At 34.6% G+C, this 17,925-nt stretch overlaps 2 protein-coding genes across 7 annotated transcripts in view; both read right to left on the bottom strand.

The window, feature by feature from the left end:
* Positions 1-4,137: 4,137 nt before the first annotated feature.
* Positions 4,138-6,612, bottom strand: LOC106669896. 3 transcript variants are annotated; one of them, XM_014399742.2, is made up of 5 exons: positions 6,412-6,601; positions 6,275-6,316; positions 5,961-6,202; positions 5,240-5,432; positions 4,138-5,170 (listed from the first exon to the last, which is right to left on the bottom strand). In XM_014399742.2, the coding sequence occupies exons 1-5, from the start codon at positions 6,435-6,437 to the stop codon at positions 4,177-4,179; spliced, it is 1,497 nt and encodes a 498-aa protein (XP_014255228.1). In that variant the 5' UTR covers positions 6,438-6,601; the 3' UTR covers positions 4,138-4,176. The 3 variants fall into 3 exon arrangements, with proteins under 3 accessions (XP_014255228.1, XP_014255229.1, XP_014255230.1); XM_014399743.2 differs by having other exon boundaries at positions 6,275-6,286; XM_014399744.2 differs by lacking the exon at positions 6,275-6,316 and having other exon boundaries at positions 6,412-6,612.
* A 9,441-nt stretch (positions 6,613-16,053) lies between these two features.
* LOC106669863 (scavenger receptor class B member 1) overlaps positions 16,054-17,925 on the bottom strand; it is a 142,154-nt gene continuing 140,282 nt past the window's right edge. For all 4 annotated transcript variants that reach the window (XM_014399680.2, XM_014399679.2, XM_014399681.2 and 1 more), the window contains one exon: positions 16,054-17,374. In XM_014399680.2, coding sequence (XP_014255166.1) covers positions 17,063-17,374 — 312 coding nt within the window. In that variant the 3' untranslated portion in view covers positions 16,054-17,062. The remainder of the gene's footprint in view (positions 17,375-17,925) is intronic.

Below are 17,925 nucleotides of genomic sequence, written 5' to 3'. Positions count from 1 at the left end.
TAAATAACCATTAAAAAATACAGCCCAAGTGACAAGATCGACAACAAAGCTATTTTAAATATCCTCATATAATCTCGACACGATTAATTTATTTCCCTTACAAAGTAGTCAATTAATTGATTTCCCCCATTCTCTCTTCTTTGTATTTATTCTTTATTGAATCTGAGCATGTCAACATAAATAGTCACGAAGTAATTATTGCGGTGGTAAAAGTGTGGCGTACCGGATGGCCCACCGTTGCATGATCGAAATCGATCATCTGGTCCACAGATTCAACTATTTTAACATATCAGAATGATTTTTTCCGTATTTAATATATAATTCTAACTATTCAGAAATAGTGAGATACGGTCTGGTGTGATGTAGGTTTCAGAAAAACATTTTCTTTATCGTGCCAACGTTTCGATCTTCATTTGAGATCATCTTCAGGGCTCAAAGTGTTTATTTCTGCGTAAGTGTGCCATTCTTGAGAGTGCCCACGCAGACGACACGATACGCAAGAATGGCACAACGTTGGCACGATAAAGAAAATGTTTTTCTGAAACCTACATCACACCAGACCGCATCTCACGATTTCTGAATAATTATGGACTAACGGTCACTAATCACCACATATAATTCTAACCTTTTATTTCATAAGATTTGAAGAATCATTGTTTCATGCTGATAAATGCTTATAAATAAAAAATGTGTCAACATATCTCAATTTCTTTAATAGCTGCAGCAATTTAGTTAAACATTGTTTAGAAATAATAGAAATAACGTCTTCCCCACAACTATAACTAATGCTTTTATTGAACCCCCGTGAGGCCCCGGAAGCACCCCACTTAAATCCTGCATTAGTTGACCGTACGAAGCCCATTTTCGAGGATGTGGGTAAAATCCATTGACGATATACACCTACACTTTGATCCAAAAGGCCGAGCAGCTATTAACAATGTACACCTTTTGAATGTATAAAAGCACAAAAATATTTACATGCCCCTGTTAAGCACAAAAGTGATTACACATCATCATGGTTGTTTGGTTTGTCTTCAAATATACAAACGACCCTCAGAAACTGCAAGTGTCAATGAATAATTGTTAATAAAAATAAATAAAAATTGAGGAAGACCTTGTTTGGCATAAATGTGATACAATAACCTTGCTGAGACCTGAGAAACAAATTATGTGTTTTTTAAAAATATTTTTGACGGTGTTAAACTAAAATAAGTCAAACTGAATAAACATAGAAGTGAAGAAAAAATTTAAACGAGTGAAGAATTGTCAAAATAAATGTAATCAAGACGTTTCAAGTTGTTTATACATAACATGTGATGAAAGGGGGCGGAGGATTTACAGGGGGATGAAATTCTAACTGAAAGTGAGAAAATTAAGGTATGATAAATAGAGTCGAATTTATGTAAAAGTGGAACAAATCCACCGGTCATTACATTTAAAAATTGTACAAATGACCATAAAAAGCAGAAGGTGTCAATGAACAATAGTTGGAAAAAGCATGTTCTGTTTTACCTCATAAACATAAAATAAAAAGCAGTTCCTAAACCAGTAAAAAAAAATCTTTTCGTATTCATGGCAAATGCTGAATTACGTGTTTATCGTGACAAACCCCAGAATCCTCTAAAATTTTGCAAATCAAACAGCAAATTTTACGTGCTGATATGAAATGCTTCTTGGCTCTTGTCGAATTTATAAAAGGGTAGAAACGTTGTGTTGCTGTTAAAGCATGGAACTCGATGGGGAGTTCATATGATCATTCATGATTTTTCAAGAATTGTGCTGCCGAGAGGAAACGCCGTCGGATCGGGAAAAAGAAAGTTCGTCGGCCGATAAAAACCGTCCCTAACCATCCCTAACAATGTACACCTACACTACACTTTGATCTTAGCCAAAAGGCCGAGAAGCGATAAACAATGTACATCTATGGAAAAGTCCTCATCCTATGTGGATCTGGAGCGTTTTGCTCTGGGGTCCTCCCAGCCAACAGGAGAACCGACCCGCCACCTCTCATCAGAGATATTGTTTGTTTTACGTTTCAGTCAAAAAATAATGTGTGGTGAATAGTGACCGTTAGTCGATGATTATTCAGAAATAGTGAGATGCGGTCTGGTGTGATGTAGGTTTCAGAAAAACATTTTCTTTATCGTGCCAACGTTTCGATCTTTATTGAGATCATCTTCAGCGCTCAAAGTGTTTGTTTTCTGCATAAATGTTCTTGCCCTCTCAACACGACACGCAAAAATAAAGAAAATGTTTTTCTGAAGCCTACATCACACCAGACCGCATCTCACTATTTCTGAATAATCAAATAACAATATCCAATATTTTGCAGGAAGAGGAACATGCATTCGTGCACTTTTATTTCTGCAAAAATCAATAACGTCCCTAGATAGAACGAAAGGACCTACACATCAGTAGAATACACATAATATGCTCCGCAGATTGCATACCCTACCCTAAGCCTTGACAAGGTTGTACACAAGAGCAGAACTTCACAGCCTCCTCAGGAATGTCAGAAACAGACACCGATAACAACTGCCCTTGTCGATTTGTATGCAAGTTGCCATTTGTTTTTTTATCCCCTGTCCGATTCTGCTTCGGTGGTTTTCAATAGAAATCTTTATTTTAATACTGTCCCTAGTCAGGTTGCTAATTTGGCCCAAAATTTTCTCCCTGAGTAACCCATTACCCACCAAAAAAACTACTCACTTTCCCACCTGATAGGTTTTACTTTTGATTCCAACCCTAATCGTCACTTAATTTTCAAGGCCAATCAAACGCGTTTCGGCTTTACGCCATCTTAAGTGAGAAATGGATCTGCACCATCAACTATAATGCATAAGCTTCTTGTCATTTAAACAGCAGATATTGTACCTACTGTTGCGTTTCCGGTCATTTTGGTCGGCCTCACTATTGTTATAAATCACATCTAATTAAGGTTTTTAGTTGAAATAAAAAAGTCAATGGGACGAGCGGGATTCGAACCCACGATCTTCGGCTTGATACGCCGCTGCTCTACCACTTGAGCTATCGGGACCTTGTTCCACTCGGACACTAACTTCCCATCTCAACCCCACCTTTTGAATTTTCCCTCCTTTTTTCCATTTTTCAATTTTTTTATCTCTACTAAAAACCTTAATTAATTGTAATATATTAATTGGTCAAGCGGACCACGAAATTAGTGAATTTTATGAATTGTTATAAATCATGCTTTATTTGATAGATTAATTGATAGAAAAGCTGTAATAGATGTAACCTAAGAATGTTTACATCTAAACTGTATGACTTCTTAATTTGACTGTAGTATTTGGTCAATTATAATATTTTGATTTTAGGGGTTAAAAATCATACGGTGAAATACTTTGTACTTGTGATCATTTTGGTCTGACCATCCTCGTTGTTTATCCTCTACCAAAATGCTATGAGTTCATAACCCATAACTCAACAAGAATCTCAAAATTTACTATATTTATGACTAAGACATTCATATCATTCATATTACTTTATTTACTACTTATTGGATATGGATCTGGTGTATGGTTAGGATTAAAAAGAAGAAACTGCAATCATTTGCCAAGCTTTCGGCCTTTATTTGAAAACTCCATTCAAGTGTTATAGTTTTTTTACAGTTTTCAATTCCGAAAACGTGCTAACAATCACATCAAGTCAACAAATGTAACTAACTTCTAAGAAGTAATGCTACCCTGAGGATGGCCTTACAAAGGCCGAATGCTTGGCAAGAGATTGCAGTTTCATCTCTTTAATTCTAACCATATACCAGGTCCACATATTACACTATATACCACTGGTCGATAATCTTCATAGTCATCGCTCGTAGGATAGGCAAGAAGTACTAGATGTACTAACAATGTTTACATTAAACTGTATGTACAATTAATTAAGGTTTTGGTAAGTACAATAGACAACGTATATCAACGACGGGTAGGAGCAGTGTAACTTAAAGATCAGGTTTAAGCCTTGAGGATGGCCTTGAGAAGGCCGAAAACTAAACAACTGGTCGCACTGTACTGTAATGTTTTCCTTCAAACCGACCTGACTAGAAACCTGATCTCCAAATGCCATTAAGCTGTGTGACTGCTGCTTGGCTGAAAAAAATCATATGATTAAATAGTTAAAATCACTGTCTTTTATGTTAGTCCTCAGAAAATGTTTATTTTACAAAAAGGAAAGCATTTCTAACTGATGGTTCACTCCGGCCGAAAGTATCATGGAATGGTTTATCCACACGAGGTGCCTGTAGTCGCCAGTCCATTCGAGCGCGTTGTAAAACCTGTAGAGCCGTTTTCCAGATTTAAGGTCCCAGAGATGAAGCGATGAGTTCATGAAGACGACGAGGCACTTGCCGAACCCGGCTCTGATAAATCCGACTGCGGCGCCGACTGAGAAAGTGTAGAGAGTGTGCCCTCGAAACGGATCCCAGACCCTGACGATAGAGTCTTCCGAATAAACCACTAAAATTTTCTCAGCTATGATAGCGCAGAAATGAGAAGAGCTGATGGTTTTTGTGCCCAAGGGCTCGTTGTAGTATCCTTTCTTCCATACCGAGATTCTTTTCAAGCAGATGTCGCCTGGTGCAGGGATGGCCATGACGAGTTTTTCGCTGATGACGAACTTCTTACGTCCTGGTAGCGACATGAGCGGCTTGACCTCGTCCTCATCGATGCTGTATTTCAGCAGACTCGTCACGCCGGAGTGCAACGCGAGATATACGTTGGAGCCGATGGATTCTATCTGACTTATCTCCTTGAGGCCGACTTTGTCCGATACGAGCTTCGAACCCGTGAGTTTCCAGATCCAGACATGACCGCTGCCGTACCTCGCTGCGAAAAGGCGGTCGTCGACGACGGCATACATCAAAGGGGTTATGAGCATGGCGGCCGCTTCAGATTGCATCCTTATCGCTTCTTTGTACCACGGTACGTAGTCGTCACCGAGAGAGTTGTACCTTTCCATCTGCTCCACGTATTCATCCCCGAGCTCGAAACTCTTCAAGTCGGTCAGTAAGTACTTATCGTTTTTCGTAAAGACGTGAAGCAATTTCTTCTGGATCGCCACTATAAACCGGGTCGTAGTTTTAACAGATATTATAGGGTAGTCCGGGAGAACGGCTAGCACGATCTGCACGAGATACGGTAAACCCTCTACCGACCTAAAATTCTTCCAAGTTAAAACGACGCTTCAAAACCGGACAAGAAGAAAGCTAAGATAAAATACGAACCAGACATATATTGAAGAATCTTCGTGTCCAGTAACGGCGGTGATGCCGTCACAATCGAGCGAATACACGGGGCTGGAAGTTTCTGAAAGCTTGTACGTTTGAAATTTTTTATCTATCCAATTTTTAGAAAGTCGTCTGCACCACCCATAAACTTCGCGCCAATAACAAAGAGGTCCCAATACATTGCGTTTCTCTTTAACACAACAATTACGAATAAATACAACACAAATAAACCAAAAGAACAAATTACGTATATAAGTAGTATAAATAGATTATAAACATAATTATATGGTAAAAACATTGCAAAAGATTGTGCTACAACTTAACAGAATATTGTTCTAACACAAAAAGTGTTGAGATGCAGTTTGAGATCACCCATCATCTCTGATCATCCAGATCTGCTTAGTCTCACTGATTTTTTATGTCAGACGTTGATTGCCAACTTTAGTCATAGGTCTGTGGGTGTTTTTGTAATGTGTCCTTTTTATAAGTTTGTGCAAGGTGGCAAAACTAGCGAGACTTCTCCCACCCTTAAACAATACTCAGCAATAAATTCAATCTTTCAATGATGAAATGTATAAACATTTAGTCCTCTTGAAGTGTCGAAATAACCAACGATGGCTCACCAACCAAAGCAGCAATAAACAAATCAGAACGAGTTTTCCGCGTATAAATGATTAAAACTTACATCGACTTGTAGCTAAGAGGAAAAATTAGATACCGTCCGTCACAGTCTCAATGAAGAGGTGAGAGCGGCTTCTCAGCATCAGCTTATCGTCGTAGCTCTCGTGCCGACATATGTCCCTCCAGACGCTGTCGATGTTAACACCTCTCCTCCATTTCTTAGACACCTCCGAACACGCGATAAGGTCGGCGAGGGAGAGTTCGCCCAAGATCAACTCCAAGACTTCTTCGGGGAGGTCGAAGAGATCGTCGACCGACTGTTTCCTCTTGGCGACGGACCTAGAAACACTCGTGCTTTTCTAATATGATTCGAAACAACGTTGAACCGTAGGAATGTAAATTTTTTAGTACCATTGAGTTTTTCTATTTGGCAAAGTAGAACCCAGTTTAAAACTTAAAAATCATAGTCATATGTATTATTATTCCAGATAATAGTTATGGCGTGAATTTTTTTTTAGTAACAAAAACTATCGATATCACGTGCTTACCGTGATGAACGCTGTTTCAAATCCATAGTAAACAACAGGCAAAGATTAGTAAAGAAAGAAAGTTTTTGACAAGTGTCATAAGGAATTGAGATGAAAATAAAGTAAAATACAAATGTGACATGTAAAAGTATTGGAATTTTTGAAAAAAAGAGAAAAAAAATAACAAGGAAAATAAGAAATGTCTTATCAGTCCATATGACAATTTTTAAAAATTCACATTATTCAAGCTTTATGGTTCAAATTTTAATTAAGATAAATAACCCTTTAACGCAAAAACTGAGATTAATATCCCAATTCAATTATCTGGCAAGCTTTCAACCTATTTTAAGGTCATCATCAGGGTAAAACATTTTAATAGATGGTTTCAAATTTTTTTGAAGATAGGCTCCTATTTAAGGATATAAGATAGACATATAAAGATGTAACGTGGATAGAAGATCGAGTCTATTGTCTATCAGTTATTATCTGCCAAGCTTTCGACCCATTTTAACATCATCATCAGGGCAAAACCATTTTAAAAATGTCTGGAAATGGACATAATTCAGTTTTTAATATATGGTTTCTAATTACTTTTAAGAAACGTGTAGAGATTAGTGACCGTTAATCGATAATTATTCAGATATCGTGAGATTCGGTCTGGTGTGATGTAGGTTTCAGAAAAACATTTTCTTTATCGTGCCAACGTTTCGATCTTTATTGAGATCAGGGCACAAGTACACAGAAGACAAACACTTTGAGTGAGTAGAAATACTTTGATTGAATATAGAATATATTTTGCATTGTATAAATTCACTTTTCCACATCCTAAATGTATTTGTTAAATGTAAACAATGTTTGTAAATCCCAGGCCCTGAAGATGATCTCNGACTCTAGAACAAAACAATCTTAAAAATATCTACAAATTGATATAACTAAATTTTATATATAAAGATTATATAAAGATGTAAATAAATTTCTTCTAAGAAAGACACCTATTTCAGAATGTAAGGAGGAAAGAAGATGGAGTATATTATTTATCAATTTTATGGGCCAAGTTTTCGACCATTTTAAGGTCATCATCAGGGCAAAAAAATCTTAAAGAAGTCTACAAATTGACATAATTAAGTTTTTAATAGATGGTGTCAAATTTCTTCTAAGATAGACTCCTATTTAAGGATGTAAGGAGGGAAGACGATCGAGCCTATTGTGCATCAGTTATTATCTGTCAAGTTTTCGACCCATTTTAAAGTCATCATCAGGACAAAACAATCTAAAAGAAACCTACAAATTGACATTTAATAGATGTTTTAAGTTTTTAATAGATGATTTAAGGTTGTAAGAAGGATGGATGATCGACTTATTTTCAAAGAAATTTGAAACCCCCTATTAAAAACTCACTTTTTTCAATTTATAGACATTTTCAAGGTTGTTTTGTCTGACGACGACCGAAAACTTGGCAGAAAATACATGAATTTGTTTTTTCGCCCAGACCTTACCGAGATCTAGTTTATTCCTTAGTAAAAAATTGGTCGACACATCTAAAACTTTAAATAATATTCAACCTCGTCCAAGTCTAGCACGATTTTTATTTTCCACTGTTTGATGTCACGGCCAAATAGAAACAGCGAAGCACATACACGCAAACAACACGCTCTACAAAACAAGTGTACCATTCAAAATTAAGCTCTGTTAAATTCTTCCCCGCTAATTACCCCCTTAATCTTTAGACGACTCGGAAACTTTTACTTATTAATATTAAAACGGGCGCGATGAGAGCTATGGGAGAAAACTCTCCTGTGGGACCTTTTAATGGGTGAAATCCCTTTAGATATATTCAATTTAGAAAAAAAGCAGTTCCCACCTTGCATACGTGAGCATGCAAAAATAATGAAAGGGCACATCATACAATGATTGATGCAAAATAATAATAATATAAAAAAGTGTTCTTTTCCGTCCACCTTTGCATTATAATCGTTTCTTGCCTTCATTTTTTAATTGTAGACTGAAAATTAGTCGCACTGATTTATAAACCTTATGCATATTCAAAATATTCAGTCAACTAAAAAATATCTGTACTTAAGTGTAAATAATGAAAGTAATTTTATTTAAAATGTGTCCGTCCAGGAGGAGAAATAGAAAGTAATAAATTGTATAAAAAATAGCCTACTTTGGACTTGCTAAAAATTTATTTTGAAAATAAGTTTTTATCGACAATTTGGCCAAATAGGGGATATAAATAAATTGAAAATATTATATTTTGCAAATTCCTAATGTTTAGTTACGATAAAATACAGAGGGTGGGTTTAACGTCGGTAATCACCCCCACCCCTTATATTTTTTTAACTGGGCGTTTTCTTGAATTGCCACTAGCACCCCTTAGGCACCTGCAACCCCATGTCCCAATCCTTCCTTTCAGAATGGACTTACAGCCTACAGGCCTTTCAAATTGCAAAATAGAATAGCAGCAGGTATCAGCTTGAATTTTGGAAATTTTTACTGGCAGTCCGTACTCCGGGTTTTGTATGATTAAATTCACTAATTTCGTGGTCCGCTTGACCAATTAATATATTATAATTAATTAAGGTTTTTTAGTTGAGATAAAAAAGTCAATGGCACGAGCGGGATTCGAACCCACGATCTTCGGCTTGATACGCCGCTGCTCTACCACTTGAGCTATCGTGACCTCGATCCACTTGGACACCAACTTCCCATGTCAACCGCACCTTTTTGAATTTTCCCTCCTTTTTGCCATTTTTCATTCGTGGGTTCGAATCCCGTGCCATTGACTTTTTTTTATCTCAACTAAAAACCTTAATTAGTTATGTATAATATTATATATAGTGTTGTATAATATTTTATATTAGAGGATTTTTTATTTGACAGCGATTTTTCTGCCATATTTCCATTCAAAATGAATATGTACTAACTAACCAAAAAGAAAAACAATAATTCTAGGTTAAATAAAAAGTTAATTATTAGTCGGGACAGGGGCGTCGGTGGCCACAAAGGTTTAGGTGTTGACACGGCTCTCATCACTGTAAGGTAAAGGTCCCGGGTTCGAATCCAGCGGCTTTTACTTACAAATGGAATTTTTTCAAAAACACCGGCACCCTGAGGGTTTATATGACCTCTGCTGTTGCGAACCCTCGTAAAAAAATAAAATAAATTATTAGTCGGGTGTTGTCCCTGACATTCATGCCATCTATTTTAAATTTTTTATTGTAAATCTTTTTTTTCCGTGCATATAATATTGCATATTTGAGGTTCTATTAGTGCATATTATTTGACATATTTTAAGGTTTTTATTGCATGAAAAACCGGGCTATGCTGGTGGCTTTGAACCTATCGACAGGACACTTTACAGCGGTTTAAGTCCCTTTACACAAAACTTAATTGCATAAATTTGGTTTCTGTAAATAAATTAGAACCAGGGATATAAAACAAAACGTTTCAGGTGTTTTGGTTCATTTAATCATTATTTCTCTCACTTGTACCACTTTAACCTGGTTGACATTAGCCAAAACAACAGAAATTAAGGTTATAGCGATTTTAATAACCTTGAATTTGGGTAAAATACAGAAGTATTATGAATTTTTGACTGGAAGCCTCCCAAAAATATCCATTACTTTGTTTACTATAAAAATTCATATTTAAGGGCTCTAAAGAGTGCTTGAAATGAATCCTAATTGGTTTTGTTCCCTTATTTTATTGGAAGTGTCTTCTCATTTTTGTAATTTTCTACATTCATAAGTAATCTCATATAATACAAGCCTGCATATTATTTTCTTATCTTACATTAAGAAGGCAAATTATCTGATATACAATAACCTTGAAATACATTTACTCACTTAGTATGTATAAGCAAGTTTCATTAAAATTAGTGATCCCATATCAACGGCCTCCTCTTGCTAGTAGTTAGTTAATTAGTTATTAAATGTTTTAATTTGGATAATTTTTTAAATATTTTGTAAGATAAATTGTTCTCTTGAAATAACATCAATATTTCAGCTGTAATTGTCAAAATTTTGGTTATCTACAATACTGCAAGGAAAAACAATGATGAGACAATATTTTTTTATTTGTTAATTGTTATTTGCAGAATTTAGATTATTTCTCTATCCCTATCCCTAGGTTATTTTAAACAAAAATGGCTTAAATTGGGTAAACACACTGATTTAAATTGGGTAAACCATCAACATCTTATGAACAAAATGTGATCAATTAAGATTTTCATCTACACAATGTCTCAGCAACTCAGTAATATTGTTTAATGGTTATTTGTAAGAATTAACTTATTTCTCCGGTTTCACTGGTCGGTCTTAATAACAATGTTTAATTATGTGTACTTTACTTTGATCTTAGCCAAAAGGCCGAGAAGCGATAAACAATGTACATCTATGGAAAAGTCCTCATGCTATGGGGATCTGGAGCGTTTTGCTCTGGGGTCCTCCCAGCCAACAGGAGAACCGACCCACCACCCCTCATCCGAAATATTGTTTGTTTTACGTTTCAGTCAAATAACAATGTGTGGTGAATAGTGACCGTTAATCGATAATTATTCAGAAATCGTGAGATGCGGTCTGGTGTGATGTAGGTTTCAGAAAAACATTTTCCTTTATCGTGCCAACGTTTCGATCTTTATTGAGATCATCTTCAGAGCCTGGGATTTACATTGTTTACTTTTAACAAATACATGTAGGATGTGGAAAAAAGTGAATTTATACAATGCAAAATATATTTTTTTACATTCAATCAAAGTATTTCTACTCACTCAGAGTGTTTGTCTTCTGTGTAATTGTGCCATTCTTGCGTTTATTATCTATTTTGTGCTTATGTACGTTGGATGTTGAAGGGGTGGGGAAGGATGTCGGTATAGAAAATACATTTTTGTATAAGGCGTCGGCTTCTTTGAGGAGAAAGGAGCCGACGAAAGGAAAAAATGTGTTGGTAATGGTTCGGCCAGATTATCCTTTCAGGATTATATAGAAAGGGATAAATAGGAAAAAGAAAGCTAAATTGTTGGAAAAATTAGACTGTGTGGAATGTAATGTAATGTATGTTATCCATATTGAATTTGATTAATGATATTGGCGTAGCTGCGGCTGAGTTTACATGTATCTGTTCTGTAATTGATGTTGTGTTTATCTCTGTTGATATAAACCATTTCTAAGAAATTACGATTATATTTGTTTTGTTCTGTATATTTTTGGATTTTTGAAGTCGAAATTGTGTTGGTTTTCTAAATGGTGGGTAGCGAGTGCTGTAGGATTTTGCTTGGGTTTTTTGCAATCATAGATATTGTTGCTTTACTCTCTTGTCCAGATATTGGGATGTAAGACCTTTGGAAGTTGCCGGACAGTTTAAACAGTTGATTTTGTAGATTACGTCAGATTTATTTGTAATTAGTATGGGATCTTTAATTTTGGAAAAAAGTGTTTGAATTGTTTTATAATTTTTGAAAGCTATTTTGAAGTTATCATCATAAGTTATCACATTGGCACGATAACGAATTGTTTTTCTGAAACCTACATCACACCAGACCGCATCTCACGATTTCTGAATAATTATCGATTAACGATCACTAATCACCACATATAAAAAAATATATTTTGCATTATATAAATTCACTTTTTTCCACATCCTACATTTATTTGTTAAATGTAAACAATGTTTGTAAATCCCAGGCCCTGAAGATGATCTCAATAAAGATCGAAACATTGGCACGATAAAGGAAAATGTTTTTCTGAAACCTACATCACACCAGACCCATCTCACGATTTCTGAATAATTAATGTTTAATTATTTACTCACAGGAACAAGTTTTTTCTTTTTTCCCCCCCTGAGGGTATATCAACTATGAGGTTATATGAACCCTTAGGATACTGGTGTTTTTGAAAAAAAGCCCATTTGTAAGTATGTTGAGTTTGAATGCAGGGCCACGGGATTCGAACCCTGGACCTTTACCTTACTGCGATGCACTGTGTCAACGCCTAAACCGTTGTAGCCACTGACGCCCTTAAAGGAAAAAAAACTGAATTAATTTTAGCAATTGGTAGGATTCATAAACATCACTGTTTTTAAAATATCTCGAGAAATCTTCGTTTATTTTTTACGTTGAAGAGACCATGGGCTTGTAGTCTTTCAGTGTTATTATATACATACATATTTTGGCTTAAAATGTTTTACTTCCAGTAGATTTCTGATCTATTTCTTTTCATCGTTTTAAATTATCATTAATTTTAATATTCTGGAATTACTTTCTCTTATAAACACTGGTAGAGAAATTTTAAAAGGCCAGCGTGATGTTCTTAGTCAGTAGATACGCCCAGAATAAATTAATTTTGTTTTGAAACGAACAAGTTTTGGAGTGTTTTCTTGCGATTAGGACTCCAAAATTGGAAACGAGCTGTAAGACGTGTCAAGGGTATTTTCACATTTGTGGGTGGTGCACAAACTAATTGGGCCTTGTTAACGAGCATTTTCCCGTCGCCCATCTTGAATCAAATTCGAATTAACTCCTACAGAATTGAAGACAAACAGGCAGTTAAAATTATAACAATTAAAAATTTGGAGTGGTGTGGACGATGATTGATTGAAGATTATTATTGCAATGAAACTTGGCATGGCAAAAAAAAAAAAAAAAAAAAAGTGGGCTCCTTAGACTAACACACACTGGCAATTTATTTATCATTTCTCTGGGAATATGTAACAATGTAAAGCATTCACAAGGGTGAATAATTGCCAGTTTTATTCTTTACAAAACCTTTCATCCATTATAAATATACGAAGGACTGAATAATCGACTATCTGTTGGTAGCCCCTGGACTTGACCTTGGTCGGAGAGGCTGAGGTCCGACCCAGAACTGCTGATACATGTGGTAGGTGATTCTCGAGGCTTGACGGTAATTTATTGTAAGTTACACAAAATTGGAATTGCCATTATATTCTTACATTGTCAATCCAAAACTAAATGAACATTGGAAATGGCAAATTACAAAGCATCTTGGCTGCTGTTCAACTAACCCTCAAGAGATAAATTGCAAATTTAATAATAATGCACATCGCGGTGATATATACATACTATGATATATACTATTGGGTTAACCAGAGAGTAATTTTTTTCCAAAGATATTAGTATCACTTTAATTCTTCACGGTGAAGTGCTTTTTGAGAATATTCCATTCAGTTTTGACCGAATCACCAAAATTCAGATATGAAATGAACAAAGTGTTCCTTCAAGTCTCAATAGATCACATTTTTTCTTTTGAAGTCACAAGGACTTCTCACCTTTTACACTTGAACTTTTGTCTATCGTGTCTGATCTATACATTATTATTTTTTTGTTTATTTAATAAAATACAGAATTTTTATCAGTGGTACGGTATCGAGGTCTTCGTTTGCTCATGGTTTTCAAAGGTGCCTTGGGGGCGTCGGTGGCCGCAACGGTTTAGGCGTTGACACGGCGCTCATCACTGTAAGGTAAAGGTCCCGGGTTCGAATCCAGCCGCCCAGCATTCGACCTGACATACTTACAAATGGGCTTTTTCAAAAACATTGACACCCTGAGGGCTCATATATCTTCGTAGTTGAAATACCCTCATTAAAAAAAAAAGCCTTATCCTAGCTATTGCAGGCAACAACTGCATCTTCAGGAATAAGTTGAGAACTTAAAGATAACTGGATAATTTGAAAAACATAACTTTTCAGGATTGCTATTTGAAAGTTCAGACTTTTGGTACAAATTCAATTTTTGTTGTGATTGAAATGGATTCGGACCATGTATTTTTCGGTGTTTGTAGTTACCTGAAGTCCCCTTATGAACTGGAACCACTGTAGAACTAAAAATGTAAGTCCAAGTTTTTTTTTGTGGTATTTAGGCATTTCCAGACTAGTTTTGAGTTGAGCTTGTAGGCTTGAAACGGAGAGCTACCTGGCTATCTGTAGTCAGTTATTATTACAGTTGAACCCTTAAGATGTTAGTTTTTTTGTATGCAGATGTTTCTACGGCTAGCAAATTTGGCTAGAAAGATAGTTGTGGTGGATTCCAGGGCCATGTGGTGCTCATAGTTAGGACCCTTTATATATCACAGCATTTCAATAAAACCACCTAATTTTGACAATTTACAGGACTGCAGTGGTCAAGCCATTGTGCTGTCCAATCTCGTATCAAATCCCAGCGTTGCCCTTGGAATTTTATATGAAAATCCTTCCTATGTGACAGGAATTACTTTACTTTGTTATTCTTGTGATGTTGCAAATTTTGTAAGTCATGGACAATCACAAAGATTGTAAATTATGAGGTGTTTTGTTGGAAAATTCAATCAAATTGAAGATGGTGAAATGCCGAAACAGAAAAAACACATTCAAAACAACAAGATGATTACAGATAATCAAACTCCTGTATACTAAATGAGGATTAGTTTTTACTTTTTGTTAGATACCAAAGTTAAAAGAAAGAAAAAAAATGAAATATTGAGTGATGATATCTAACTTGCAAAAGCAAGCATTACATATAAATCAAACTGCAATAAAATCATAACGTCGTTAACTTCATTGCCAAACATGAACGAAATTGTGTAATTATTAAATAGGACACATTAAGAAATAGGTAATTTCTCGATGATAATCCATGAAGTGAAAATCACAAGAAAAAAACAACAACAATTTATTTGAAGAAAATTTTTTTAAAAAAAGACAACGTTCGTACAAATTTACAATGTACAAATTGAAATTAATAATGTGATATTAGAGATTTGATTTTTTTTTTGTAGTCTTTGGGGGATAATCAAGTTAATTAAATTAACTCAAAGTGTATATAAAAAGGTAGAGATTTTATCCTCCTATGAATTAAAGCTCCAGAAAGGTGTGTATAGTTTTTTAAAACTATATGCAACAAGAAATAATTATATGTTGTAAAGAATCTGTATACATATAATAATTTTAATAAGACGAGTATAAAATATTTAACAATTGAAATAAAATAATGGACAGGTACATTTTTGTACTAGTCATATAATCTGTCCCTTTTCACTAAAAAAATATTTATTACAAAAATTACTTGGATCGTTGGCCTACAGATTCAACTTCCGGCACCGTTCCACCTAGCCCCTAACTCTAAGGTTCCTTGAGCAACTTAAAAAAAAAAACTTTTTAACAATATGTTTAAAACATAAACAAAAAAATCAATGCACAATATTTAGATTAATGTAGATTATCACAAAAGAAACATTCATGATTGTAGGCAAGAAAACAATTGTTTGTTTGTAACATAACAATTTTTATATAGTTTTTATATTTTAGTTTTTTTTTTTTTTTTTTTAATTTAAATAATCTTCTTTTTTGTTCTTCACAGTACAATGTGCTGTTTTTTTTCTGTTTACATTTTGGAATTTTTAGACCAGAGATTTGTGATTAAAATAAATATTTTCTACATGCTTGCTTGATTTTTCATTCCATGAAGAAGTAAGATTTTAACAATAAATAATACAATCTCAAGCCTGTCTGGTCTATTATAAATAACTTTGGAATACAATGTCCATAAACAAATGAAACATTGGGCAAACAACATTTTGATTTATTTTCTATGACTAAAATTGAAATATAATTTGCAGAATCTTTTGTTAAATTGCATAGTTTTGAGTTTGAGGCGTCAAGAGACCAGAAAATAACTTTTTCGGATTGTTTTAAACCTTATGATAAATTTCACAATGTTAAGAACCTTATGCCACTCAAAGCCAAGTTAAAATTGTTTGGACAGTTGAAATTGTTTTGAAAAATGAGTATTTTTTAAAAATATTAATGATTTTGATTTTCTATTTGTTAAAAAACTATAGTTAAGATCATTTTTGAAGCTGTAAATATAAAATTGCACTACAATTAAATCCAATTTTATTCTAAAATGTCCTTCCATAAGATAATCACGTTTGTTGACTTTGATGGATTTTTCTCTCAAAATTTTTTCTATCCTGCAATTATTTTCAATTTTTGAATATTTCTCTATATAAAAATACACAAATAGCTGAATCTAAGGCACTTATATCACATTAATAGTTTTCATTTTAGAATTATGATTATTACACTAGTACAAATTGAACGTCTATAACAAACTTTTACAATGATCACTTTGTTTATATTAAAATCCTAATCATCTAACGTATATATGTACAAAAAAAATTTCTAAACTAATTGTAATAATAATACTCTTTGTATTAACATTAAGGTAGTCTTGATACATCAATGACTCTTACCTCGTGTTTTAACCGATTTACAATTGACTAAAATTCACCATAAGACATGCCTATTTACTACTCACACTGAGGTTTTATGTCTTATTTGTCAATAGTTTTTCGACTAGCACTAAAATACATTTTACTCTATTGTCTGAGCCAATTTTACAATTTAATATGATATTAGAAAGTATCTTGGCTTTTGTAAATATCCCAAGTTGAGCAAAAACTCATCACAGAAGTTTAATCCTCCAATGCAACAAAAACAAAATCACAAAGGAAAGCCTAAAGCTATTTTTTGTTTTTTTCATAAAGTGCAAATAACAACAGTGTTATTGATATGTATAAATATAAGAAAAATAAATATTCAGGAGAGCTGAAAAATAGCTATAAGGTTTTTCTTTGCACGCATTTCATTTAACCTGATATCAAATCACTTATATACATTAATTTTCAGGATTAAATGAAGTTTCTGCCATCGAAGGCTGATTCCGCAGCAATGTGTAAGAGTCTCGTAAAATGAGCAGCTTGTGCTGGCCGTTGACAAAGAAACTCGATCCCCTCCTGAGCTTAGATTTGCCCAATTCGACATTTTCTTTGGTGAAAACCATGGATCTGTATGTCCTGATGAACACACCCACGAGGATCAATGCTCCAAACGCCACTGTCACATATGAGCATAGTGGCACCAACCATTCAGCTAGGGTTGTAGATAGATAAATCCAACGTATCAAATAATCTGGAAGCTCTTCAGCACCCTGAAACAATTAAGTTGACATATATTAAAACATTAAAGAATTAAAGTTCTAACACTGAATTCAAAAGTCTCTTTTAGGGATGGCATTCCCTCGATGGCAAAACAGGTTATGCCCTTTTTGACCCTAAACATCAATACAAGGAACAACATTCGCTTCCAACTTCAATGTCTGTTTATACAACAGAACTAATTGTGATAGATAGCACTCTCGATTACATATGAAAATTGGGTGATTCTAAATTTTGCATTCTCACAGACTGTCGAAGCATCGTAGAAAGGAAAATAACATTACCCCAGAATATAAATGTAGAAACTATATTTTTGCCCAAATCTGTAGGAAAATGCTTGAGACAAAAATCATGGGAAAAAGGGTAGCATTGTGTTGGGTGAAAGGGCATGCAGGCTTATGGCAAAATGAAACGGTGGACGCACTTGCAAAGGAGGCTGCAACATCAGGTCCAACCCTTGACATTAAAATTCCTAAAGATGACGGGAAAAACTTTTTGGAAAAGTTTTGTAGAAATCTGTGGCAAGAAAAATACAATGCATCAA

The sequence above is a fragment of the Cimex lectularius genome, unplaced genomic scaffold, assembly GCF_000648675.2.
Source record: "Cimex lectularius strain Harlan isolate CLEC.00 unplaced genomic scaffold, Clec_2.1 scaffold76, whole genome shotgun sequence".
Classification (NCBI taxonomy): domain Eukaryota; kingdom Metazoa; phylum Arthropoda; class Insecta; order Hemiptera; family Cimicidae; genus Cimex; species Cimex lectularius.
This window is presented reverse-complemented; position numbering and strand designations above follow the sequence as displayed.

What these genes read in the sequence shown, in the direction of transcription:
- LOC106669896 (XM_014399742.2), bottom strand. Translation starts at nt 6,437, where the DNA reads ATGGATTTGAAACAGCGTTCATCACG. An exon ending in TTGAAACAGCGTTCATCACG is followed by an intron (nt 6,317 to 6,411) that starts GTAAGCACGTGA and finishes ATGATTTTTAAG; the next exon opens with TTTTAAACTGGGTTCTACTT. An exon ending in GATTCTTCAATATATGTCTG is followed by an intron (nt 5,171 to 5,239) that starts GTTCGTATTTTA and finishes GAAGAATTTTAG; the next exon opens with GTCGGTAGAGGGTTTACCGT.